Source organism: Accipiter gentilis, chromosome 30, assembly GCF_929443795.1.
Source record: "Accipiter gentilis chromosome 30, bAccGen1.1, whole genome shotgun sequence".
Classification (NCBI taxonomy): domain Eukaryota; kingdom Metazoa; phylum Chordata; class Aves; order Accipitriformes; family Accipitridae; genus Astur; species Astur gentilis.
This window is the reverse complement of record NC_064909.1, coordinates 21,362,161-21,388,413: the sequence shown is the minus strand read 5'-3', so window position 1 is coordinate 21,388,413 and position 26,253 is coordinate 21,362,161. Positions and strand designations below refer to the sequence as shown.

Genomic DNA, 26,253 nt, shown 5'->3' with positions numbered 1-26,253 from the left:
TTTAGATTTTTATGTTTTGTTTTGTTTTCATCTATTTGCAATAAGTATTCTTTCTTTTTCATTTTTAGCTGGTTGGGCGACCAGTCATGCCACCCTACTGGGCACTGGGATTCCAGTTATGCCGCTACGGATATGAAAATGACACAGAAATCGCCAAGTTGGTGGAAGACATGAAAGCAGCCAGGATACCCTATGTACGTTTTCAGCCATTAAAGCTTGTGATGGCACTTGAATTTCTGGCATCGGGGTATTTTCTAATTTAAAACAGTAAAAGAAATGCTATGATTAATGCCATAGTTCAACTTTTCCATGCATTTCACAGGGGAACACAGGAAATAAAATAAAGCAACTTCATTTGCGTTATATGTTGTCCTGTGCTGAGAAAACTACTTTTTGGCATGGGTTGGCTTTGGAAGAGTTGCACAAGCCTTACGCCTAATGAAATTATACCTAAATTAAGCATGGCTTTCATTTTACAGTAATTAACATCAAATTATTTCAGTATGGAGCAACCAATTCCCTTGTTTCTGGACAGTGTGTAGTAGCATGACTGCAGGCAGTGTATATATTGACATATATTTATACATACGCACGAATCGAGGGGTGGTTTTTTGCTTGTGTGTATGAATTTCTACCTTCACAATAAATGCGGTGATGAAAGCTGAATTTCAGACTGGATAGGTTGTGGAAGTGTGTTCATCTGATAACCTCAGCTTTAAGCTGCAGCAGATTCCAATTTCACATTAAAAAAAAAAAAGTCAGTAGTTTGCCTAATTTTGCAAAAGGATGACAAACTTGCTGATGGATGACGTCACGCAAGAAATGGCAGAAAAAAACCCAACTTTATTTTAACTTTTTGTGTGTCAACTGCAGGATGTCCAGTATGCAGATATTGATTATATGGAACGGCAACTGGACTTCACCCTTAACCCACGCTTCACTGGATTACCGGCTCTAATTAAAAAAATACACGAAGAAGGAATGAGGTTTATCCTAATCCTGGTGAGTCTTGAATTCTGGTTTTAAATTACAGTATGTTGTTGCAGAATACAGAATACATTTAACAGCATTTCTGCATTTGTCTTTTGAGCATAAAAGTAAAAATTGCATTACCTTTAATTTTAGGATCCAGCCATATCTGGTAATGAAACAGATTACCCTGCCTTCACAAGAGGTTTGGAGAAGGATGTCTTCATAAAATGGCCCAACAGCAATGACATCATCTACGTAAAGGTGCTGTTCTTAAAAAGCTGATTGTTTTATACAAATAAGCATCATCTCAGGTTAAATGTTGGGGAGAAGATTTCTAATATCACGTACATTCCCAAATTTAGTGGACACATTGAGAGCTACAAATGGAAATGTCTTCAGTTTGTGTCACCATTGGACTCTGTAGCAACAAAGTTTTATTGCTGTTGATACTAATTTTTTAATCTGGTTTAATTTGATATATTTTAACAACTCCTTCCCCTTACTAGGTTTGGCCAGATCTTCCCAACGTAGAAGTTAATAACACACTGGATTGGGAAACCCAAGTGGAGGTAAATGTTGACATCTTTTGGTGACTGACACAAATAGAGAGGAACCAGCAAATTCGTTAAGGTTTATAGCAGTGAACTGGCTGATAAAATTTAATCTAAGAAGTCAGATGCAGAAAGTGATGAGTTTTTCTACCAGAACATCAAAAAGCCTAAATAACATCAGAGTGAGTCGCAGAAACTGTCCAGCCTTTCTGCCAGAACGGCTAAAAACTGTAGCGAAACCATGAATGTTTCAAGAACAAATTACAACATTTTAGTAATGGGTTGCTTTCAGTCCTGTGTCTATGCTTTATTTTTTTATTTCTACTACTTTTACAGCTCTACCGAGCATATGCAGCTCTTCCAGATTTCTTCCGCAATTCCACAGCTGAATGGTGGACGAGGGAAATCACTGAAGTCTACACCAACCCACACAATGCATCCAAAAGCTTGAAGTTTGACGGTCTATGGATCGTAAGTATAAAAAATTATTCTATTTCTCAGATTTTTCTGCATCTTTTTATCCTAAGATTGGTTCTCAACACCTCAAAACCCAGCAATGTTCGGAGGCCTCCAAGGAAGGAAGGATACAGACATTTAATGCTAAATATCATGAATGGTCGACTAAAATTTAAAAATCCTTCTTCTTGTTAACAGCATCATTATTTGTTCTATTTTTTTGCCTGTTGAAAAATTTTGCTTTCTGAAATCTTCATTATTTACTTTTGACCCACCTAATGGCTCTTTTGCAGTGTTGTTTCTCTTCTATAAGCTCCTGAAGTCCTTTTTGGCAACGAGAGACTATTGGTTTTTACCATTACTACTTCTGTGAGGCAAAATGAGATAAATGACACGTTTAGTGTGCTTCTTAAATGAAGTGGACTTGCAATAGCTGAAGAACCTATTAAATATTAATATATTCCTACAGAAACCCCCAAAACATTAGAAACAAAGTAAAATATTTGGTATTTTCCTGTACTCCAGCTCTGGTGTACTGCTGCAACCAGAGGACCGCAGGCACCTAGGACAAGAGCCATCATTACAAAGTTCAGAGATTTTAGTAATTTACAAATCTGCGGCTGTATTTTCTGTATTGATTTCAATTTTACACAGAAGAAAACCTGCCCTTTTCGGGAAATTTGACCAATAAATAAGAAGTTCTTAAAACTGAAACCTCTGCTTTCAATTAATCTCTATGAACTTGATGCTTTACTCTCTGGGAGATGATATATTCAGAATCTGTCTATGAAGGGAATTGCTCATCAGAAAAACTTACCTGTTGAACCATTGCTTTATAATGATTAAACCAGAAATGCAATGGGCGGTCCTGAATTTTTGTGTCCATTTAATTTATTTGGTCAGCCTGCTGACAAAGAGAATTAAATATTATGAGCACAAACTAAAATAGCTGAAAGGAACTAATTGCTCAAATTTAAGAGAAATTTGTTCATCTGGCATTTTGGTTTGCGTTTTCAGGACATGAATGAACCTTCAAGCTTTGTTAACGGTGCCGTTGGTGGCTGTAGAACTCAAGAGCTAAACTTTCCACCATATGTACCCCGTAAGTTTGATCCCTGCTGTAAACTGTGTAATCATTTGGGTCACTCTGGTTCGTATAGTATTTTTTACATGCTAGATGTGGCATAAATGCCTAAAATTAGGTAGCCAAATCTGTAACTGAACCCATAACAGAAGGTCAACCAATTTTTGGAGATGATCAACTCTTGACTGTAGTCTTTGTTGGCGAGAACAGTGACTGCATGGCACTTCTGAAAATAAAGATGTAATTTTTTTTTGCTAGATTTTGGTATCTATTTTCTATCTAGGTAATTACTTTGGACATGGTCAAGGATATGGTTTTCTGGGTTTTGCATAGTTTTCCCAGATGAAAAATGCAATTGATGACTAAAACGTTCAAAAACATCCTTCTGCCTCCTCTAATTAATAGTTACATGTATGTAAAATTTTAAGGTCTAATACGAGGAATGGTCTTGAAATACTTGCTCTTCTTAGCAGGGCTTTACTTAAGCACTAGCACAAAGTGGTACTAATTGGCAATGACTCACTAATGCTTTATTAGAATACTTCTGTTGCTTTCTGATATTTTAAAATATATTTTCTTGGACTATTCAGAAATAGACTTCCCCCCCGCGCCCAAGTTTTCTGTGTATATGGCTGATATGGTAGTATTTACAAAGATTTGCAATATTTTCTGAATTACGGTATATTCTGTTTGCTCTTTGGTTGTCTTCACTAAAAGCATCTGTAACTGACTTACTATTTCTCTTGCAGACCCAGATACTTACAGAGGAATATCAGGAATTTTGGAATTCCAGAATCTCCTGAATTTCTGAAATAGAATTTCAGAATTTTCTAGATATCTGAAATAAAATGTCAGCATTTCCTAAATTTCTGAAAACCAACCTCAGAAAACCTAAAATATTGTTTTCTTTAAAATAAAATAAATACGTAAAAGGAAGTGACCACTAATCAAAATGATGAAAATTAAAAGAAAAAAGTAACTCATTAAAATTCTTATGGGATGTAAATTGTTAAAATATGAGTGTCTTCATTCCCTTTCCAATAGACTTAGGATCTAGATCGGAGGGATTGATTTTCAAAACGCTCTGCATGGAAGGTCAGCAATATCTGCCGGATGGCTCCCCAGTCAGTCACTACGATGTCCACAACCTTTATGGATGGTCACAAACAAAACCTACCCTTGAGTAAGTTGCTTTTTTTGTTTTGTTTCCAAAATACATTGCAAATTAATATTCGATGCCTATATTCTCATGATGAAAAGCTTCACCAGTTTATTTACGAGAAATCATTTTGTTCTCATAGTTCTTCTTTTCATCTGAATATCTTCGGATCTTCAATTCAGTTAAATGTGGATAATTTCACCCCCAAACCCTCACCCCCAAAACACTCTTCTATCCCTTACAAGACAGAACTGAGAACAGTTCTGAACACTGATTAATCAATCAAAAACAGTTAGTAAATGACAGTCTCGAGTAATTCAAGTACACAAAACCTTTTGTTTCCACCTATTTCTATAATAATATGGTTTCTTTAATTTCACCTTACATCAAGGGAGGGAAAATGAATATAGATTTTTAAATATAAGGTCCAATACAGCAATTCTTAAGCGAGTATCATTAAAATAAATGAAATGGTGCTGAAAAGGGAAAAATTACTTCTGAAATGTAAATCATGTGCCTAGGTTTTCCTTCTAAGAAATAATTTTCTCAGTTCCAAGACAAATTTTGTGATATTTTCATACTGAATCATATTGTAGCCTATATTTGATAACTTTTGATTTAATGACAATATACCCAAGTTTCATTTCCAGTTTAATGAGCAAGCAAGGAACAGTGTTTCTTTACAGATCTCCACAACCTTAACCCCCCCGGTAACATTTATGTTAGCATAAATAAAGAAAAAAATCTCCTTGAATTTTTGACTGAGGCAACGGTACATTTAGCAGCTGACAAGACAGGAAGAACATAATAAAACTGCTTTTATTGTCAGCCAGATCTAAAGGAATTTGGTTATTATAAGTAGACAGCAATTGAACATGAAGGGGAATATTATTATTGGTTCTGAATGTGAATTCTGTTAATAAATATTTTCTTCTGGTTTAAGATTGCAAATCCTGTAAAAACATAAATAGGACCTTATTTGAAGCAGCTTTTTAGGCCATGACAGTGGAGGTGCCAAGAAAGCAAAGCGATTTCATCAGTGAAGGGCTTTAACTAGTATTTTTTTGTGAATCTTTACAGATTGCAAAGGAATTCTCCTAAGAAATCACACAGCTAATGCATACACTGTAAACAACATAGATCAACAACATGTGTTTTAGCAAAAAGTGCCAGAATCATCATCAGAAAAATTAAGCAGCATAAATTCTGCCTAACGCAGTTAATTTTGTTTGTTTGTTTGTTTTTTGGCTTTTCTTTTTGGCTTTTCTTTTTTGACTTCAAACTTTTCTTTTTGACACGGTTACCTTTACATGTATCTTGCCGTGGTGGTCCAAGACTTCTTTAAGGAAATGAAGTATGTTATTGGTTATTTGGGGAATGGGGGAGAAAAGAAAGTAAAGAAAATTAAATTCCCTTCAACACCATCCTTGAATAGTTATTAACCCCTGGCCTTAACCACACCACTCTTGTGCTTATGGAAAAGCCAAATAAAATCAAACCAAAAGGTTTGTTCGTGCCAAGACACGTCCCATCAACTGGTTCTTCTTCGCTGTGAGGCCTATTCCCACTCGGAGATGAAAACATCGATTTAATATGATCGTTTGTAGACAAATCCGTGCTGGCTATTTCAAATATTCTTATTTCCTTTGCGACGATTACAGAGCAAAGGTTTATTCTCTGTTCCAATACCTTTTTGGCTACTAACGCTATGCTGACAGGTCTAATATGCCCAGTACTTCTGTTTTTACCTTTATTATTGCCTTGCTCTGAGTTTTGTTAGGATAAATTTTAACTATTGCAGCAAATTTTCTGGTATTGCAATAACAGACTAATGTGCCCTGGGGCAGACTATGTAAGCCTTAAAAAATACATAAGTTGGGCTACTCTTCTGTTTTCCCATGAAGTCATTAGCCTTAACTGGAAATCCTTAATTCAGTGCCTCCTTGCTTTGCCAATTCATTTTCTAATGACGGATTGGTTGACAAATTCTGAGTTTCTGCCTATGTGTGGGTCATGGTGAATTCCAGTAAAAAACCACATCTTAATTGGGTTTATGGCTGCTCTTGCTCACAAGGACAGCACAGCAGCGCTTTCCTACAGATTATAAACCATCTGTTTTATTTTTGGACTTGTGCATAAGACCTTTTACAATTCTCTTAGTTCTCATCCCTTTGGTTTCTCCTCCCATGTGCGATCCCAGTGCCTTGCGGAATCTCACAAAGGAGCGAGGAATCGTCGTCACCCGTTCAACCTACCCCAGCAGCGGAAAGTGGTCAGGCCATTGGCTGGGGGACAACACGGCAGCCTGGAATCAGCTCGATAAATCCATCATCGGTACGGCGACACAGCCCGTCACCAACTTATTCCACATTTCTGCTTGGTTTCCTTTCTAATAATCACATTTTTTGAGCCAAAATGGGCTACTTAGTTGAACAATCAGAATTTACGGCCAATTTCTTCTTGACCTTTTTTTTCTTCTTATCGCCTCTTAAGAAAGTCTTCATGGTTTCAATAGGAATTGGGTTTGATGCCATGGGTTTGGGCACCATGTTTTCCTCAAATTCATCCCTTGTCACCTTTCCGTCATCCTCTCCCTGTTGCCCGAAATCTGCTGCTTTTCCTCCTGAGAACAGTTTTCCTGAGGGAATTTGGGAAATTCTTTTCTTTTTCTTGTCCCAAGTTGTATGATCTGTGCAACTCTCACCACACCAAATAAAAGAGCGCAGTTACTATTGAACTACTTTTTTCCTTGCAGGTATGATGGAGTTTAGTCTCTTTGGAATATCCTACGTAAGCTCCCAATTTATTGTCTTACATTTCAATTATCTTTATTAACAAAAATTTATAGTATTGCCATTGGATTTTTTTTTTTTTTTAATTTCCAGACCGGAGCAGATATCTGTGGCTTCTTTAAAGACTCGGAGTACGAGCTGTGTGCTCGATGGATGGAGCTGGGTGCCTTTTACCCATACTCGAGGAATCACAACGGGAAAGGAACCAAGGTGGGTGCCTTCCGTGTTAGCTTTGACTGAGTTTTTTTTTTTAATTTCCCATAATTTCCCCTTTTCCTACTTTTTTTTATTCCCCATATATACTGCTTTTAGGTAAACACACCACATCTGCAAGAACAAAATTGTTATTTTTCACGTGTTGCAATTCTACTTAAACATATGATCTGTACAAGACAAAAATACTTTTTTTTTTTCATGTAGGCCATTTGTATTTAAACATACCACACTTACAAGACTAAAATAGTTATTTTTATGGCTAAACACACTTAAAGGGGCAAAACTGACCTTAGTGTTGTCATCCCTAATTATTCTTCATTTTCCAGCAAACTGGAAAAGGGAAGAGTGGAATGAAATTCCTGAGTATCTAAAATTCCTGTACTTTGCCCACTTCCTGCCATAAAAGATTGTATTTCTTTTAAGAATAAATGAAATTAACCATCTAAATGCAGGACCGTGCTGTCTAAGGACTATATGATAAAAAACCAAGATAACTGGAAAAATGGCAATAAGAGGAACAGCATTTTTATCCTCGTTAGAGCTTGAGGTCTAGCAGAGCAGAGCTCTTTGTCCTTCATTAAAGAACAGAGAAATAAATAAAGGTCCTCTAAATTAGAGGAGAACAAGGAATTTGCAAGGCTCCACCCAGATCTCCTCAGCTCTGCTTTGCTATGTTGATTCTGAGGCACGTTTGACAATTTCTGCTGCTAAATCATATGAATTTATGGCTGACATATAAGAAAAAAACCAAAAGATGCTAAACACGAGGGCTTCCCCCCCCATCTGTTCCCAACAGAATAATCCTGTTTGAATAATGAGACACTCTTCTCTTGTTTAGAGGCAAGATCCTGTTGCCTGGAACTCAACATTTGAAGATATTTCCAGGAAAGTGCTAAATATAAGATATACCCTCCTACCCTATTTGTACACATTAATGTACGAAGCCAACGCTTACGGCAGCACCGTGGTCCGCCCTCTGCTCCATGAGTAAGTGTGGTTCTTCCATCTCCGTTAATCATGAATTTCCACTGAAGTCCATAGCTTTTCCCCCAGTTACAGTCATTTTTCTTTTAAAACTGGCGAGGGATTGAGAAAATGGACGTTCGGCATCGGCTCGTTGTGACAGCTCAAGTTGTCCATTTCCCACAATGCCAACATTCTTTTCTTATCTATAAATAAAATTAATATATAAATTTTAAAACTCATTCCCATCATCCCTAGTGGTATTCAGCAAATACATTCTGCCTGGTGCTGGATATATGTAGACTCAGAGAGCATGTGTTGCAAAGAGAGCTGGGCAAAAATTTTAGCCAGAGAAACAGAAAAAGAGGGAGAAAATAGGGGTTTTGACATATGTCAAGTTGTTTGCAGGGCAAGGTAACTTATTTTGGCTAAACTGATATAACAGGTTTTTTAAAAAAAGTTTTTAAAGCAGTTTTTTTAAAACAAACAAACAAACAAACAAACATGTTTTTAGAGGTATAAGACTTTGTACCTGGTCAGAAGGGGCGATATGTGCCAGAGACTGGTTAATGCCACAACGTTAAAAATGAAGTCTAATATTTAAAAATTGCTTGTCTTCCGCTAAAAACCACTGAGTTGTCAGCATGTAATCCTGGCCTGATTTTGACTAATCTAAGACTTGATTCTGACAAAGTACCTGTCAAAAAAACTGAATGGCACAAATCGGAAATTAATCGGGCCACGACTTCATTTTGCTGTTGCTAATACCAAGCAAAAGTGATTTTTTAAAGTACTGTAATCTAAATATACTGAATAAAAATTTTGGTATATACGCAGATATAGGCCAGCGAACATGAAGAAGCAGCAGAAATGAAAATTAAATACTAGGTGGTATTTCCCTAATGATTTTCACACATGCTATCTGATACATTTGTAAATAAATGGGATTCTCTTGTAATAATTATTATCTATGATTAATAAATAGGTAATAAATATTACCTACTATTACTGGTAGCATGCTTACAGTTGAGGAAATGGTAGTTTTCCTGAGAAAAAAGGCTTCAACAAGGAAACATTTTGGGAAAGGTTGACATCGAGGGTATGACCACTCTTCTGTTACTTTGCAGGTTTGTGGAAGACAAAATGACATGGGAAATATATAGACAGTTTCTGTGGGGACCGGCACTGCTCATCAGCCCCGTACTGGAACAGGTGAAATGTCAGAAATATCAGAAAAAAAAACCAAAACAGAAAAGTGGGGAAAAAACTTAGAAAATATTAGAAATTGATGAAAATACTAGAAGTGACCTGAGCTAAACTTTCCTTTTTGGCTTTAATAGACCTAAACCAAAAATATTTATTTCCAGGGCGCTGTAACGGTAAACGCTTACCTACCGAATGCCCGCTGGTATGATTACCACACAGTAAGTAATATTAAAAACTGTATTATATTTATTTTTTCTAATACGTTCAAACAGGAATACGGCGTGCTGGGGTGGAGTGTGAGTGCACCACCTCTGTTTTACCAACACGTGTCCAGGAGGAGTTTTTCGTAATGTAAAAAATGACATCTTGGCCAATTTTTTTGTTAATTGCTTTTTTTTAATGTAATCTTGTTCAACATGACAGGTAAAAAGGTGGAATAATATCTGCAGTCTGCAGCGCCTCTATGTTTGCTTTTTTTTTTAACCCTTCAATGATACATATAATGACTTTTCTAAGAATGATGGAGTTTTAAACAATTTTTATGGCCTCAGACTGTAAAAGTCACTCCTTTTATCAAGTATGGTGTAATTGTTTTAAGTGTGCAGAATTTCAGATTTTATCTTGAAAATACGTAGTTCTGCATTAAAAAAGGATTTGCAGTGACAACTTTGTTAGTATTTATCTAGGTGTTTATAAACTTTCATTCTAAAGAAAAGTTTAAAATGGGTAATTCAACAGAGACTATCTTTTGTATTTTTTTTTATTTTTTTTTAAATCATAAATAGGATGAGTATATTGGCTTCAGGGGACAATTCAGAAATTTACCATCTCCTTTGGAACATATCAATCTCCATATCCGAGGTGGTTACATCCTCGCTCAGCAAAGCCCTGCTAATACTACATTTTACAGGTATGATAAGAAGAACTGAACAATTAAAATTTAATTTCATTTTCTTTTTTTGCTTTTTAGGGGAGATATTCAATTAGTGGCCTGGCAAATAAATTCTATATTAATTACATAGCGAAAGCATTTTTCTGGACTCCTTATTTTCAACCAGTGAAAAGCAAAATTTTCTGGTTTAATGTACACACCATGCTTGGAAGTATTTCTCATTTTGTATAAACATTAGGAGTTAAACGTTAGCAGTCCTGGGAAAATCAATATGTATGGTAACTGCCTTAACTTTAAGGCAGTTTTTTTTCTCTTTTTGGTTTTCTCCCCATGCTCTCCTTTAAATGTAGCATTATGGATTGAGGGAGGCTGGTAACAGAGATAAATTGTGTTCTGTACAATGTCTACAATATAAATCATAGCACTTGAGAAACATAAAATGTGATTGCCCAAGAAAAATATTCCTTTTTTCATAGTCGAAAAAACCCTTTGGCACTTACCGTTGCTTTGGATGATAGTCAACTTGCGGAAGGTCGGCTTTATTGGGATGATGGGGTGCGCATTGGTAAGTACAAAGTTTCTTGTTTCCATGATAAATTCACTAATTCAGAGTCTACAATGCATAAATATTGCCTTTCTTTAGCTCAGCGGATTGCTGACATGTACAGTTAATTTTGTATTTCAGGATTATTGTATAATTGTGCAACATGACATAGGAAGCATGAGCACAAACCAGAAGAAAAATTACAGTAAAATGATTAAACTTAATTAAAGTAAAATTACAGTAAAATGTAAAACGACAAAAATGATAAAATGTAAAATGGGTAAAATGATGGTGAAATAATACCACAATGCTGTTATTTATAGAATATATATTTTGCGTACATTAAATTATGCCCTGGACCTAGGACAGTGTACATAATAAGGATTTGTTCTCAAACCTATGGGGACATCACGATAGATGAAGTGGGAAGCTGTAACTAATTTCCTCGATATTAATAAATTAAAATTATCAAGACATATCTAGAAGTCTTTTACCCTTTACATCTACAGTGTATTATCCTCGTAATAACTATAAGCTATCCCCTGAGATTATCACAAGTAATGCACAAAACTGTGATTTTTTAAATTTTTTTTTTTTTTTTAGCATATCGAAACGTTGCAGGAAATCCGCACAAACTATATACTTGTATATAGTATACGCAGCACGATTCTTCTATTTAATTAAAACCAATAAAGGTGAATAGCAAATACAGTTTACTTTATTCTTTCTTTTTAACAGATGCATATGAAGATGGTGTGTATCTGCTGACCTCATTTACTGCTAATCAGGTATGTCATGTTAACTCACTGGTTTTGAGTACCCAGGGTGATTATTGTTGTATGTTTAAATAAGTTATTTTAGTTTGGCAATTTTTTAAATGTTTCAATATCCCAACATACCACTAATTGTCTGTGATGGACTAGCTCTTATCTAGTATTGTGGAAACTGTTGTAGGTCTCTAACTGTTGACTTAAATAAAAAAAGCAATATATGAAATAGCATCTCCTAGATGGATAAACTAATTTTGCAATAAATTGGGGAAACTTAATTTACTTCAGTGGAGTTATTCCATATATGTTTATTTATATTAAGTAACTGGACCAGCCCAAGACCTCCAAGACAGAAGTTGGTTCAGATTATTTTTTATCTGCACATCGGTTTCAGTAAGGAAGTGAGGAGGTTTTAACAGCAAAAATCCCAGACATATCCATTTGCAAATTCCCCTTCTGTCTATGAAGGAATTCAGGAGTGTTTTGTGTCCAGGCTCCAATATAATGCAATTAATGTAATTAAATTGTGTTAAGAACAAATTTAAGCTGGATTCAGAAGATGCCTATTTTTGCTTATTGCTGTGTTTGTTGTATATTCATGACATTATAATTTCTTATGATTTTGAAAATGCCAGTTTATTTCAAAAAGGATTTGCAGAAAAGGAAAGCACATATCAATGTAGAAATCCAATAAGGCTCATGTTTTGTCAGGTGTGTGTTTCACATCACTTTTGTGGATCATTTATTAGCAGCTATGTAAATTAATACATTTTAGCTAATCAGCTCGTGCGTATTTTATAGCCTTGCAGTTACATATCTATATCTATATATAACACAAATTTACTTGGACAGACTAGAAAGAAGTGACTATATACAAAATACATATATCCAATCTGGAATATAGTCACAGTTAGATCCAGGAAAGTGCTTTCAAATGATTTAGAAATGTGTGAGCATCCAGTAGAGCCATGGTCTCCAAATTTTTTTGACCGTGCATCCCTAGCAGTACAAATTTTCAAGCCCCCCCCCCCCCCCAACATATGCATATTTATTTATAAATTACATACCTGTGCTACTGTACTATTATGTGCATTGTAAACCGTACACAAAAATGGAAATTAAAAAAGGAGGATAAAGATAAAAGAGATGTTATTATACAAATATTTTAAATTTTGTTTATTAATAGTACAGAAATATTTTCTTCCCACACCCCAATGGATTTTCTTGCCAGCACTGCACTAGAGGACAATATTGTCTGCTACCACTATCAAATATCCATGTTAGGAGGCTGACGGAAAAGCAGAGAAAAGCCAGTTGGGCAAACCTGTTTAACTTTGTTTAATTACCGTTAAAAATTGTTAATTGTTTAAAGGTCCTTTGAACAGAGGCTGGTGTGGAGTCGCTGACTCAGTTTGTGACTATTTTTTACCATTATTCTTAATTTTTATCATTATTCTTTAACACAGAAGGTGGACCGTGGAGCAGTTACTGTGTAAGAAAGTCAGCAATCAGTAGTGCGTATTGTAATTATTGGCATTTCCAGCACGTCAGCTTTAAATTTTGTGTTTTAAGCAGTTGAAGAGCTAGAATGAAATTACATGGTAATTATATGGACTATCTATTTAAAAGAAATGGGTTTTTTATATTGTAATTAAAAAAGTGTGTTGTTTCATTAGTTTTCCAGGTAGCCAAAATGTGTTATTGTTTTCTTCTCAGTGCTCTTATTTCTCATTCATTTTGACTTTGTTAAGTAATTGGATGTTAACTGCTAAGGGAAAAAAGGGGTTTTTCGCAATTTTCAGTTGTAAGACTACATAGTAAATGCACATTTTCCTGCTCTTACAGACAGCTGGTAAGGAAAAGCTTAATTAAAACAGTCTTAAATCACCCAATAATGAAGAATGCAATAAAATAATGTAGTTATATAATTACATTATATTTGTATAATTATATCCCAGCAGTTTTGCATGGAAGCAGATCTAGGATCTGACCCAGCAAGCGCCATCTCTGGGCAGCTTAATATTCTCTGCCTGGAGACTTGGTAGAATTGGGACAAACTAAAGAAATTGTGAACCCATTATCTACCTAAAATCAAGTCAGCTGGTCCAGGAAATGCTCCCCCTCCTTGATTCATACTCCTGTTTTGTTAGATCTGGAATGAAGAGTTTCGCAATCCATCCCAAGCATTTTTTGCCATCGTAAAGGGGGATTTAAAAGAAAATCAGCAAAATTAGCAAAATGCCTACAGGACTTGAGCAATAACCTGTGGATGCACAGAAATCTTTCCGCTGAATAAAGTAGTTTGGGAAACTTCAGAGAACTACAGCAAAATGAGAAAAAAAAGTCAGAATTATGAAAACTCATTGTTTTAAGCCTTTCTTACGCTGCAAAATTCATATCAGGACAAATTTGTTTAATATTCAGCACCTCATTGGTAGCGGAGAAGTCTGTAATAGGTCTGCAAAGGTGGAGGAACTGGGAAAATCAAAGCCTCCAATGTTTGGAAAATAAATAACAACATAGAGGTTTTGTTGTTATTTTTTAACTGAACAAAAGGAAACAATTGTAAGCATCAAGTGGGCTGAAAATAGCATATTTTAACATGTAACCACCCAAGGATAAATCACTGATTTTCGTTTTCCTCTTCTTTCAGACCATTTTGGAGATAAAGGTTTTGCACCGTGGTTACACTGACCCAAATAATTTGAAGTTCACTGAAATTAAAGTTTTGGGGGTGACCTCAAACGTTTGGGCGGTGACGGTATTGCAGAATGGTGAAGCAATCCAATCTCCTCATGTTGTGTCCTACAACAGCCAGAACCAGGTAAATCGATGGTTTATGGGGAAATCCTACCTTTGCAATTAGTTATGTGCTCTTAAACACTTGGGGATTCACCTCTTGGCTGTAATATAATTTCTACAATGTATTTCTTTACTGCAGTAAAACCACTGACATCTGAGAAGTAAGAACTCAGGGTACTTTTGCAACAATTTTTTTTTTCCTACAGAATTAATGAAGTCTCATCACAAGCTGAGGTTGCACTGCTCAGAGAGCCACAGGCTAAAATCAGTTGATGTTTAATTTAATTTACCACCCTTTCTACAAAACTCAGTGTTCTGTTGAGTCTCATTTCTTTCTGCCTTTCAGTCGAAAGCCAAAGATAATGTATTAATATATTAAAATATGTAATTATTATATTAAAATATTATATATACTAGAAATAGATTATTTAAAATCTATAGTAGCATAATAATATAATATAATATATAAATAACCAAAAAGGTGAATTAAGAAGGTAATCTGAAGTAAGAACCTGCTGTCTTCTATGAGCTGCAGAAAACCAAGTCACCTTCAGAGCAAAGTTACTCATTGCTTTTTTTTTGTTTGTTTTTCAAAGGTCCTGGAAATCACTCGCCTTGAACTTGAATTAGGCAAAGACTACACATTACAATGGAGATAAAATGCCTGCAAATACTGCTGGCCGTAGAGCTGAACTTCCTCATCTTCACAAATTGTTTTTCCCTTCTCCTTCTGTCTCTGACTTCTTCAAATACTTGGCACTATAAACGTGTACAGTCAGTTTGTATTAAGTTATTATGTGCAGAAAGGAGCCGTGGTTTAGTGCTGATCCCGGCTAGCTACACGCTGTCCTCGTAAAGTGGAATTTGTTGGTTTTTAAACATTATGGCACTTCAATATGACTTGGTCTTTCAAAATGAAAATATGAATGTGAAATGAGGCGATTTCTCTTAAGTTGAAGTTCTGGCTGATGTCCTTCCTGCTCACTGTGTTTTATAAAAACATTAGCGTGAACTGCGGGTCTATGGGGCAAGAAATCTGCCCACATTTAGGTCCCATCTTCATTTTGAAGTCATGGCGGCGGAGAAATATTTAAGGGAAATCACGTGGATTGATTTAAAATGAAACAAAAGCATCACGTGGGCTGAAAATAGCATATTTTAACACCGTCTGGGCTGACAACCACGGCGTGGTGTAAGGCAGCGCTGGGAGGGGACATCAGCAGCCGGAGCAGTCTCGCGCCGGCAGCAGGCAGGCTGCGGAGCTCTCACTCATTTCCCACCCTTTGGCCCCAAACTGTGGTTCTTTTGGGTTCTGCAATGCCCCTGCACTGGCTGGGGCTGTCTACTCTTCTGTGAGAGTAGATGGCGGGTGAAAAAGTCTGACCCTCCAAGCGGTTTACCTTGTAAACGTGACCCCTTGTCACCCTCCCACCCACGTTTCTCTCCCCACGACATCAGACCCCTCCAGAAGCAAACCAGAACGTATCAACCGTACCGACGTTAGATGTATTTATTGGACCTGGAGAGCCAAAGCAGGCGAGCCAGAGGGGTGAGGAGCTGATCTGGGCACGTGTGCTCCTCCCTGACCCCTTATCCTTCCAGCAGACCACACAGGCCAGAGATTAAAGCCCAAGGTGCAGAGGTCCCCCAAAGGGGGCTGAATTTCTGATGCAAATAAGGACCAGATGTGATGGGAACATGGTGGGATTACAGGTGAGATGGAGCAAAGACACAAGCCACAAACACGAGCACACACTTTGGGAAGGAGCATGGAAACGTGCATCTTTCCATGAAACCCACAAGACCCAAACACAACGTCCAGCTTTATTCGGATGGACCTGAGGCAGGTTGGAAGGCACGAGGGTCTGCGCAGAAGAACGGAGCAGCCAAAGCAATGCCGGTTGAACACGCACCATTTCTGCCTCTCGGGGACTCCGAGGCAGACAACGAGGAATCAGGCATGGCCCGAGAGAACAGATTGCCTTAGCTAATGGAGAAAACCTTTAGGGGATAGGTCTTCTCATGCCTCTTCGTAGTCCATCTGGAATCCCTCTTCCAGATCTGCAAATGAGAGAAGCAGCAGCATTGGAAATGGCTTCTCTTCAGTCTTGGACCTCAATAGGCAGATAAATTTGGGGATCAAAAGAGGGAAGAGGGTGAGAATCATAGAATCATTTAGGTTGGAAAAGACCTTTAAGATCATCAAGTCCAACAGTAAACCTAATACTACCAAATCTACCACTAACCCATGTCCTTAAGTGCCACATCTACACATCTTTTAAATACCTCCAGGGATGGTGACTCAAGCACCATTGAGGAGCAATCCTGTTCAAATTCTCTGTCCAGAACAACCTCCCAAAACAGCTTTGAGCAAAACGTTTGTTTCCTTTTTTTCTTTGGAAAGGACGGTGTAATAACAGTCAAACCCGGTCATTTTCTGGCAAAGAAAATGAAGTCCCAGGATTCTAAGAATTAGTGTGGCCTAATGAAAGTGAAATATTTACCTCTTCTCTTCATCAGGCTGTGGGAGAAGAAAAAGATGAGGCCATTGATGGTAAAGAATGAACCCCCAACAATGATCTCTCGAAGCCAGCTGATTTTATGGCCTGGGAAGGAATCAATGGTGACTTTACCATGGTGCAACCTTTGCCTCCACCAGAGATGATTGATAACTCCTACTGTGAGCAAGCCCATCAATAGCTAGCCCCATCTTAGAAGGAAGGAGGTGAACTTCCCTCCAGCTCTACAACTCCCCTCTATGGTGATCTTGGGAATGAGCATAGGAGTCAATGGATGTCAAATTGTGACAAAATGTTGCCTAGCAGATAGACAGGCCTACCAATAAAATGGTAAGCTGTGTTTGCCACCCTATTGCATACTCCAAAGCAGCTGTAGTGGTCCCTGGGAGATGGTTAGAAGCTTAGTTCTTGGGAATCTATAGTGTATATCCCCCCAGAATGATGGATTGTCGAAAAAAGTTGTGGTCTCATCAGAAAAGCCAGACAAAGTGATGAGACAGTCTTCTCGTTGAGATCTTTTTCTCCAGTACCCCTCCTTATTTTTGTCCATAAAAACATGGGCAGGTGTGGCAATGAGCTCATTAAGTGATGGATAGAGGAACTGAGGCAGAGAGATTGGATGGCCACAGGACAGGAAGGGATAGAGATGAGACTCATGGATAAGTTCACAGGCAAGCAAATAGGTAGTGAACTAACTAATGATGGGTTAGTGGTTACTTAATGCTCTAGTGAGGAAGGGTTTGAAAACTCACTTTTCAGGTTGACACTGATCCAGCTGCTCCTTTCTGAGCGAACGGGACGTGTAGACTTAATTACAAAATAGGCACAACTGTAAGACCCAGAGACCTCCTCTCCCGTGATCCTGAGGTTGAAGCTGTAGTTTTTCACGTTCGATACTGGGATGGAGACTGCAAGTCCAAAGTCTGCATAGTACTGGACTTCTTTAACATCATCTGGAGATGAGGGGAAGGAGCAGAGTAGGTTGACGTGGTTCCCAGGTCTATAGACCTGCTGCTGAGGATCCAGGGATAAAGTTGGGGCCGTGGGAGCAGCTGGGGAAGAAACAAACAATAAAAAAACCCAAGCAATAGGCTATCTGTTGACGTCAGGGCCTGTGCACAAACCCCGTGATCTTTCCCACTGTCTCGATGTGGGAAAAAAGACCCATGGTTCTCAGAGATAAAAACTCAAAGCAGCTTAAGTGGTTTCTTTGTTTTCACTGAAATGAAGAAAATAAGTATTTTTACGTGTCCAAAGTAGGAAGGCATGTAATACACCCCAAGCCCTAACGAAAGCCTTGGGGAGGCTTACTGCTGTACGACCTCTTGGAGGTGACACAGCCAACTTATTCCTGCTTTCTCAGAGAAATCCAGGAGCACAAAAGGAGCTTGTGAGAAGCCAGAGCAACTTCATCTGTACATTGGCAACCAAATGATAGGGCCATCAGACTAGATGATGCTCTAAAGGGAAGCGTGCTATGTCTGCGATGATGGTACCCAAGCCATATAGACACGACCAACCTACCCTGAACCTTAAGTGAAAGAGGAAGGCTCCTATTGGAACGAATTTCTTGTCCGGACTCCTTCAGAAAGTACATGCACGTGTACTCCCCAGAAGATGCTTTCGTAGCTGTAAGGTGGAACCAGGCGGTTGTGAGGGAGTAAGGCGTTTGCAGGTCGATTTGCTCCCCAGTTTGATTGAAGAAACGAAATCCACCTATTTTCCTCATTGTTGGAGCCAAGCATATGATAGCGACACGTTCCCCTTCATAATAGACATCATGTCGGGGGTCTGCAGAGAGTATAGGGACTGGCAGAGGCTCTGAGGATGAAAGAAAGGATTTGGAGGATGGGAGGGAACTTTCAGAGAGGAAAAGGAAAGTGAGACACCCCTTTTCCCTCCATTTTACAAAACATGGCTCAACCTTGCCTCGTCGACAAAGACTGGTCGGCTGGAGAGCACCTTGTGAGAGGTCAAGCTGCACTTACCTGGAAAGGACACAGCCAACGGTAGCAGCTGGAGGAAAGCTGCCAGAAAGTTGCATTGAGACGACAAGAGAGAAGAGACTGCAAAAAAGAGAGAAAAGCAGTCACTTCCACAGCCAGTGCCCTAAGAAGTCCTGCCCCTCTTGGCCATCAGTCAAGAATGGCAGCCCCTCCACAACACGATGGATTCATACAGGTCATGGTTCCTTTCTGTGCCACCGTGGCATGGAAAACCTAGGCCAATCACGGAGAAAACCTGTGAAACAATTTCACATGCCAATGAGGTCACCCGTCGGAAAAAAAATCTAGAAAACTCAACTTGTCCCTGAACTTATCTTTTAGCTACTTGCAACATATGTTGCATGAGATTATTTCTTCTGTTAGAAGCGGTTTGGTGACCGCCAAGCAATTGATTGATATCAGCCCTGGGAAATGGTATCTTGAAACGTAAAGAAATGGGGCTGCTGGAGTCCTCATGGGTTTAGGAAGGACAGGAGATCTGATGGGTCCTAGCAGGGGAGAAAGGCGGCGTTGAGCCAGGGTGCAGGGCAGGATGAGCTCAAGGTCATCTTACATCAAATACCAGGCTGCAGAAAGGAATCTTTGGGGTTTCTGGCCAGCTCTGAGGTGGGGGTTGTTGGGATTCTCTGGATCTGGTTAACTCCCAGCCCCCGTCCCACCCCTGTCTCTCATGTCTCTACCCACAAATAACTAACTGCACTGGAAAGGTCACATTTCTTCCCCCTTTGATATCTATAGACAAGTGTCCCAAGTCATCCAGATGGAAATTCTTGTTGTCAAACTGCTGATGTCCTGGCTAAAAAATACTTTGTCTTCTTTGCAACTAAGTTTCCCAGAGGTATGTTGGAGAAAACAAAAACCCCAACGGTCTCAAAGCAAAATAAAAATAGAAAAATTGTTTGTGCTGGGGGCGGGAGGTTGTTTGGTTTGGTGTCTTTTTTTCTTGCTAAAGTGAAAAAAGCAAACATCTTCCAGACCTCATCAGCCTCTTCACTGAGTACTAGAGCATTGGTGTGAGCTGCCAGGAATCACCAAGCTGCCAACGTCTCCATCTCCATCCATCAAATTTCTGTCTCTCCATGGAAAGAGGCCAGCGTGTCCCAAACCCCATGACCTCTTCCTTTCCACCTCCTGCAAAAAAAAGGCTTAGACTTGGGCAACTTGAGAGTAATCCAAGCGCCTTAATTCTGGTCTCGACTTCTGTTGGTGATGCCCTAGAGATTAATCTTTCCTCTTTCGGGGTGCTTCAGTCAAGAAGTTAAATGCTGTGCAAGTGTTACGGATGTAGAAATCCAGGATAAGTCTCAGCTGGACTAGTGACATGAAGGATGCAGTTGGGTGATGTCTTGCTGTTGCAACTGTGGGGCAGCAGATGTAATCAGCTGTTTTCTGCCAAAAATTGCCTCCCCCACACAAAGCATTTGAACCTCATGTCTTTTGTAACAGGGTGAGATGCACAGAGGAAGAGGATTCACGTAAGTGCGTGACCGTTCTTTCCAGTCCCCACTGATGATGCTGAAAAATTAGTGCTGAACAGAGGTGGGATAGAGGCAGGCCTGAGCATCTGCTGTCCTGGAGCACAGTTTTGACCTGAGCTAGATCTCTCTTAGATCAGAACTTTTTTCACCCCTAGTCTGGGATGTACCAGTCCTAGTCTGGTTCTCAAGCCAGAAAGCAGACTGAAAAAGCAGAACAATGGATCAGATCTGATTTCATAAGAATCTATACCAGAAAGAAAATGACGGAACTGGTATTTAACAGCTGGACCTATTCACCACAAAGAAGAACACACACACTGGGAACCTCCCCAGCACCACCACAGCAATGAGTTTTCAGCCAACCATTCTTCATCTCCTGAGAACACAGATATCCAGCTGGCAGGACAGAACTAACTGCATCAACCCACCAGAGAAATATATTCATAGAACAGAACAGAATATTTTTCAGTTGGAAGGGATCTACAATGTCCATCTAGTCCAAATGCCCGACCACTTCAGGGCTGACCAAAATTTAAGCATGTTGTTAAGGGCATTGTCCGAACACCTCTTAAAGACCGAAAGGGATGGGGCATTGGCCACGTGTCTAGGAAGCCTCTTCCAGTGTTTGATTATTGAGGGTCTAATAGAAGGGAAGGGAAGTGGAAAAAGGAGTGGAGTGGAGAGGAGGGAAGAGAAAGAGGAATGCCGTTACATGGAGTACTATGAAAGACAGGAGGGAAGGTTGGATTGAAAGCCCGAAAGGAGAGAGGGAGAAAGAAGAGATAACAGCAGCAACAAAAGAGAGGACTCGAGATGGGATATAAAGCAGAAGAAAAGCTAGAGATGAAAGAAAGGAAAAGAATGGAGAAGGGAGAGGGGAAGAAATGAGAGAAAAGGAAAATGGAGAAATAAATGTGTGCATGGGGGAAGGGAAGGGAAGGGAAGGGAAGGGAAGGGAAGGGAAGGGAAGGGAAGGGAAGGGAAGGGAAGGGAAGGGAAGGGAAGGGAAGGGAAGGGAAGGGAAGGGAAGGGAAGGGAAGGGAAGGGAAGGGAAGGGAAGGGAAGGGAAGGGAAGGGAAGGGAAGGGAAGGGAAGGGAAGGGAAGGGAAGGGAAGGGAAGGGAAGGGAAGGGAAGGGAAGGGAAGGGAAGGGAAGGGAAGGGAAGGGAAGGGAAGGGAAGGGAAGGGAAGGGAAGGGAAGGGAAGGGAAGGGAAGGGAAGGGAAGGGAAGGGAAGGGAAGGGAAGGGAAGGGAAGGGAAGGGAAGGGAAGGGAAGGGAAGGGAAGGGAAGGGAAGGGAAGGGAAGGGAAGGGAAGGGAAGGGAAGGGAAGGGAAGGGAAGGGAAGGGAAGGGAAGGGAAGGGAAGGGAAGGGAAGGGAAGGGAAGGGAAGGGAAGGGAAGACTCACTGAAGAGTATCACGAGGCAGTAGATAACCATGGCACCAGGGTCCAGGGTGTGCTCAGAGCTCTGTGCTGGCCTGTCCAGGAGAGGAGCGTGCTGCCTGGTGGGTCCGTCCTGCCTTCTTCATCCGTCTGACTTGAGTTGGGTGGTCAGAGGGGCAGGGAGAGGAAGCGCTGCAGAATGAAGTAGAAGCCACTAACCACAGCTGGGAGCTCAGGGGAAGCTACACCCTGGATGTTGCGTGTCTTGGGGTTGTCATCATGTTTTCAGAGACCTTTTCTTCACTGTGAGGGTAGTGAGGCACTGGAACAGGTTGTACAGAGAAGATGTGGATGCCCCATCCCTGGAAGTGTTTAAGTCCAGGTTGGATGGGTCTTTGAGCAACCTGGTCTAGTGGAAGGTGTCCCTGCCCCTGTAGCCTGTGGAGGACCCACGGTGGAGCAGATGGATGTTCCTGAAGGAACTTCAGCCCGTGGAGAACCCATAGCAGAGCAGAGGAAAAGTGTGAGAGGAAAGACGTATCAGAGAGAAATTGCTACGTATTGACCATAACTCAAAGGAGTGAAGTTGAGCATGGGAAACAGGGGGAGGAAAGGTCTTGTTTTAATGTTCGTCTATCCAAATCGATAATTACACGTGTATTTTAATTGGCAACAAATTCAGTCAATTGTCCCCAAGTGGAGTCTGTTTTTCCCACAATGGTAATTGGTAAGTAATCACCCTGTATTTATCTCAAACCACAAACTTCCTCGTTTGCATTCTTCCTATTTTTCCCCCTGTCCCACTGAGGAGGGAGTGAGCAAGCGGCTGGGTGGGAGTTTGGCTCCTAGCCAAGACTAACCCATCACAAGTGTAAAATGATTAAAATTATCAAAATGTAAAACATTTTAAAATAATCAAATGTAAAATGAGTAAAAGAAGAACATAATGTTATTATTTATAGAAGTCACATTTGATTGAAGAACACTGATTTTTTCCTGTACGAACTAAAACCTCCCACATAAGAAAACATAGGACATGTACATTCTCTTTTAAGGCCCTGCACAGATGACCATAAGACTAGTCATAGTAGCTGCAAAAACGGAAATGTTTCATGGAACAGAACTGCCTCTAGGGCAGAAGAATGGATTAGTGAACTTCTTGGGACCATTTCCAGCTAGGGGATTCTCAGCCCCATTGAATCTCATGGTCAGTAGTGACAGGTCTGGTCTCATTTCTTTATGATTAACCCCCTCTTTTGCAAGGGTGCTAATAATTTCCCTCTCTCCTCCAGCTCAGTGGGACGGCTTTGAATCATGTCATGGATGACTGTGCTGCTCTCCACCTCCCCTGGTGGGATAATTCCCTCTGTCCCACCTCTTTTCTCCTGCTCTAGATCCACCACATGCTCCTGCATTTCTTCCATAAGAACCCTAAGGTGCTCAGCTCCTGTGCTGGGAAGGGCATCAAGATTTTTAACAATCACTGTAGATGGTGCTTTATATTAATTTTCAGCATTACTGGCACAGGAAAGTGGCTGAGCACAGCTCAGATTGTGTCTGCAATATCATACTGAATGGAAACCGACTAAAAGAGATCATATCTAGTCCAGAAATCTTATCTCTGTCTTCGTGACAATTATGTTGCCGTTCCTTTTTCCTGTTGAATGGGTAGAACCACCGGTAAAGATAGAAGAGTGGACATTTTCAGATGTTTTGTCTTTTTTTTTTTAGGTTAATCTTTACTTTCATTAGCTTCTGGGCAATGCTATTAAAACAAGAATGAGCCCATATGACACAATCCCTGACAGACACCTACCTACAGTTTCTGTATATAAATATTCATCACGACTCTATATAAATATTCATCACGTACTTACACATATCGGTAAGATCGCTTCCTTGGATGAAAGATGCTCCAGTCCCTCAGTCATCTTTGTGGCCCTTTGCTGGACTCCAGTAAGCCCCTATCTTTCTTGTACTGGGGAGCTGAGAATTGGACACAGAGCTCCACCGTGGCTTCACCAGGTACCCAGCAGAGAAGGATCACCTCCCTCAGCCTGCTGGCAACGTTCTTCCTAATGCAGCCCAACACCAGTGGTTTTCTTTGCCACGAGAGGGCATAGTCAGCTTGTTCAGACAGAAAATGTTGCCCAGTCACCAGCTGATAGGAGAAGCTGAAGGAAAGACACAGAAAGGCCATCACTTGCCAGCTGAGAATGGGATTCACTTGCCTAAAGGATGGCAGCTGGTACCAATTTAAATGCATTAAGGCATTTGAGACATGCATCTGGGACGAGGACATATAGCACAGGACCTACAGAGCATCCCCAAGCTCACAAAAGCCGAAGGTCATCTATAAATCTACCAGATAGTTTGAGTGACTAAATCAAAACCTTTATTTCCCACCTCCATTCATGGCCTTTTCTGACCTTCACCTGTGTTAATATTGTTTCTTCATTAGCTTAAAACTCACTCTTAGTTTGCCATATTGACAAGCATGCAGTGGTGGGATGGTAGGACAAGGACATTTGCCCAGGTGGGTGTGCTCTAAGCTCATTTCTTCCAGCAGCAGCCCAGTGTTGATCTGTTCCAGGGCCAGAGCAACATTAATCTTTAAAGCAACCTGGAGGTGGGATTTAACTCTCCTCACGTCAGATGTCTGCAGCTGAACGAGGCATCCAGACTCCCATACCTAACCTAAAGGTAGTTTTATTCCAGACTTCTATATCTAGCCTAATGGTAGAGTTTTATTGACCTGATCCGTTCCACGTCCATTTTGGGATGAGATGAACCAAACACCAGAGGCAGTAATTTCTTCTGGGCTTGCAGAGTTTGCGCCTGGCAGCTCTCTCTAACCCTTCCTTGTTCACATGGTGAAGAAGTCTGTGGCTTGCACCCTTCAGGAGGGCAGACTGCAGCTTTCTGGGCCACTTCACAGTTGTCTGCAAGAGAAGAGAGCAAGGAAAATGCACGAGAGCGTAGCTCCAATAAGAGGAATAAATAGTGCTGTGATTGCCCAGTTTACTAACAGATCAGCTCTGCAGCTATACAGAGATCTTGTGCTGCTGGTGATGCATCATTCAATAACATAGTTTGCAAGAAACTAGTGCTCCAATCTAAAAACTTCATATGCAGCTAGGTGCAATCCTGCACAACAAATCTTAAAAGATTTTTTCAGTGAAAACTGAGAACTAATGACAAATAAGTGAGTTTCTCTTGTATCCAGAATCACTCCAGTGAGTGGACACAATTAAAAAGACACTGATTTGATCATATTCTTAACCCTTTTTAACAACGAAATGATGTTTTTAAACAACAATTAACTTCAAGGGAGATTTTTACAGAGTTAGCTAACTCCTACAGATATTTCTATGCATTTAACTCGTTCTAGGGAGCTGTTTCTTACGCTGGGAAAAGTCCTACGCGTAATGGTTCAAGACCTTATTTGTATTACACTGACATACGAGTGGTTTGAATTGGATGGAGCACCCTGAGACTAACTGATCATGCAAGAAGCAATAGGAATTGCAGTCCCAAAGGCTGAGAATCTTCTTGCCGAGCAGATCAATGAGAATGTGGTTGCCCTGCCTGGTAGACACGGTCTTCCCTTTCAGGGTCAGAGGTACATCTGCAACACATGGTTCCTCTGGCCACAGGTCTTCAGATGAGATGAGCAACATCCCAGGAGCAATTCAGGCACATAAAAAGAGGCTTCTAGTAACATCCACGGAGTGTGGGTAGCAGAGACCTTTTCAGCAGGTGGTGCACAAATCTTGAAGACCCTCAACCTTGTAGTATGGCAGCTAGAGGCTGGATATGCGATACCCCAAGCGTCAGAAAAGTCGTCAAGTACCAGTGTATAGGCAGCAAACTCACAGAATTTCTAGAGGGTCAGATGAATTCTGCCCTAAACTCCACAGATGGGGTTCCTACTGATAGCCACGGGAGCTGAGTTAACTAGGACACATAAATGCAGCAACCCTTGTTTCTGAGGGAAAACTGAGGCAGGCCATGATCTCTCTCTTGTATTTACAGCCCATCCAGAGGTACTGAACACTCTGCATGCAGGTTCTCCTTCTTGAATATGGAGAGAAATCAACACTTCGTAAAGGTGATTCATCACATCTGTCTCAGCCCCTGAGTTTAGACATGGATAGTAGTCCTCCAGATAGTCTGATTTCTGTCCACAGAGTAGATTTAGATGATTACCTGAAAAGCAGACAACTAATTTCTAGAAGAATAGCATCAGAAAAGATTAATCACTATCAAATAGAGAACAATATAGCCAGGGAAGAACTGTGTGAAGCTTTGACTGCAAAGAGTAAGTTTCAGTGAATTAATTAAGTTCCTCAGGTTTAGGATTTGGGAAGTAAAACTATATATTTCTTCCAGCTGTGTCAGAAAACCCAGCAGTCAGCAGATAGCACTAAGGGGAAGGGGCTATTCTTAGTACCTGCCGAG

General features: G+C 40.0%; 2 protein-coding genes across 4 annotated transcripts in view; one reads left to right on the top strand and one right to left on the bottom strand.

The window, feature by feature from the left end:
* Nucleotides 1-15,365, top strand: part of LOC126052726 (maltase-glucoamylase-like) — a 43,931-nt gene extending 28,566 nt beyond the window's left edge. The window contains exons 30-47 of the mRNA XM_049833803.1: nt 69-194; nt 874-1,002; nt 1,126-1,233; nt 1,479-1,541; nt 1,860-1,994; nt 2,997-3,081; nt 4,108-4,246; nt 6,423-6,556; nt 6,978-7,012; nt 7,108-7,224; nt 8,069-8,217; nt 9,321-9,405; nt 9,561-9,617; nt 10,185-10,309; nt 10,768-10,856; nt 11,574-11,623; nt 14,259-14,429; nt 15,004-15,365. Coding sequence (XP_049689760.1) covers nt 69-194; nt 874-1,002; nt 1,126-1,233; nt 1,479-1,541; nt 1,860-1,994; nt 2,997-3,081; nt 4,108-4,246; nt 6,423-6,556; nt 6,978-7,012; nt 7,108-7,224; nt 8,069-8,217; nt 9,321-9,405; nt 9,561-9,617; nt 10,185-10,309; nt 10,768-10,856; nt 11,574-11,623; nt 14,259-14,429; nt 15,004-15,066 — 1,860 coding nt within the window. The 3' untranslated portion in view covers nt 15,067-15,365. The remainder of the gene's footprint in view (nt 1-68; nt 195-873; nt 1,003-1,125; nt 1,234-1,478; nt 1,542-1,859; nt 1,995-2,996; nt 3,082-4,107; nt 4,247-6,422; nt 6,557-6,977; nt 7,013-7,107; nt 7,225-8,068; nt 8,218-9,320; nt 9,406-9,560; nt 9,618-10,184; nt 10,310-10,767; nt 10,857-11,573; nt 11,624-14,258; nt 14,430-15,003) is intronic.
* A 538-nt stretch (nt 15,366-15,903) lies between these two features.
* LOC126052727 (uncharacterized) lies at nt 15,904-24,726 on the bottom strand. Of its 3 annotated transcripts, XM_049833805.1 has the most exons (8): nt 24,548-24,726; nt 23,670-23,966; nt 21,817-21,984; nt 18,915-18,992; nt 18,451-18,747; nt 17,679-17,978; nt 16,912-17,013; nt 15,904-16,468 (listed from the first exon to the last, which is right to left on the bottom strand). In XM_049833805.1, the coding sequence occupies exons 3-8, from the start codon at nt 21,845-21,847 to the stop codon at nt 16,428-16,430; spliced, it is 849 nt and encodes a 282-aa protein (XP_049689762.1). In that variant the 5' UTR covers nt 21,848-21,984; nt 23,670-23,966; nt 24,548-24,726; the 3' UTR covers nt 15,904-16,427. The 3 variants fall into 3 exon arrangements, with proteins under 3 accessions (XP_049689762.1, XP_049689761.1, XP_049689763.1); XM_049833804.1 differs by lacking the exons at nt 23,670-23,966; nt 24,548-24,726 and having other exon boundaries at nt 21,817-22,194; XM_049833806.1 differs by lacking the exons at nt 16,912-17,013; nt 23,670-23,966; nt 24,548-24,726 and having other exon boundaries at nt 21,817-22,194.
* Nucleotides 24,727-26,253: the final 1,527 nt, after the last annotated feature.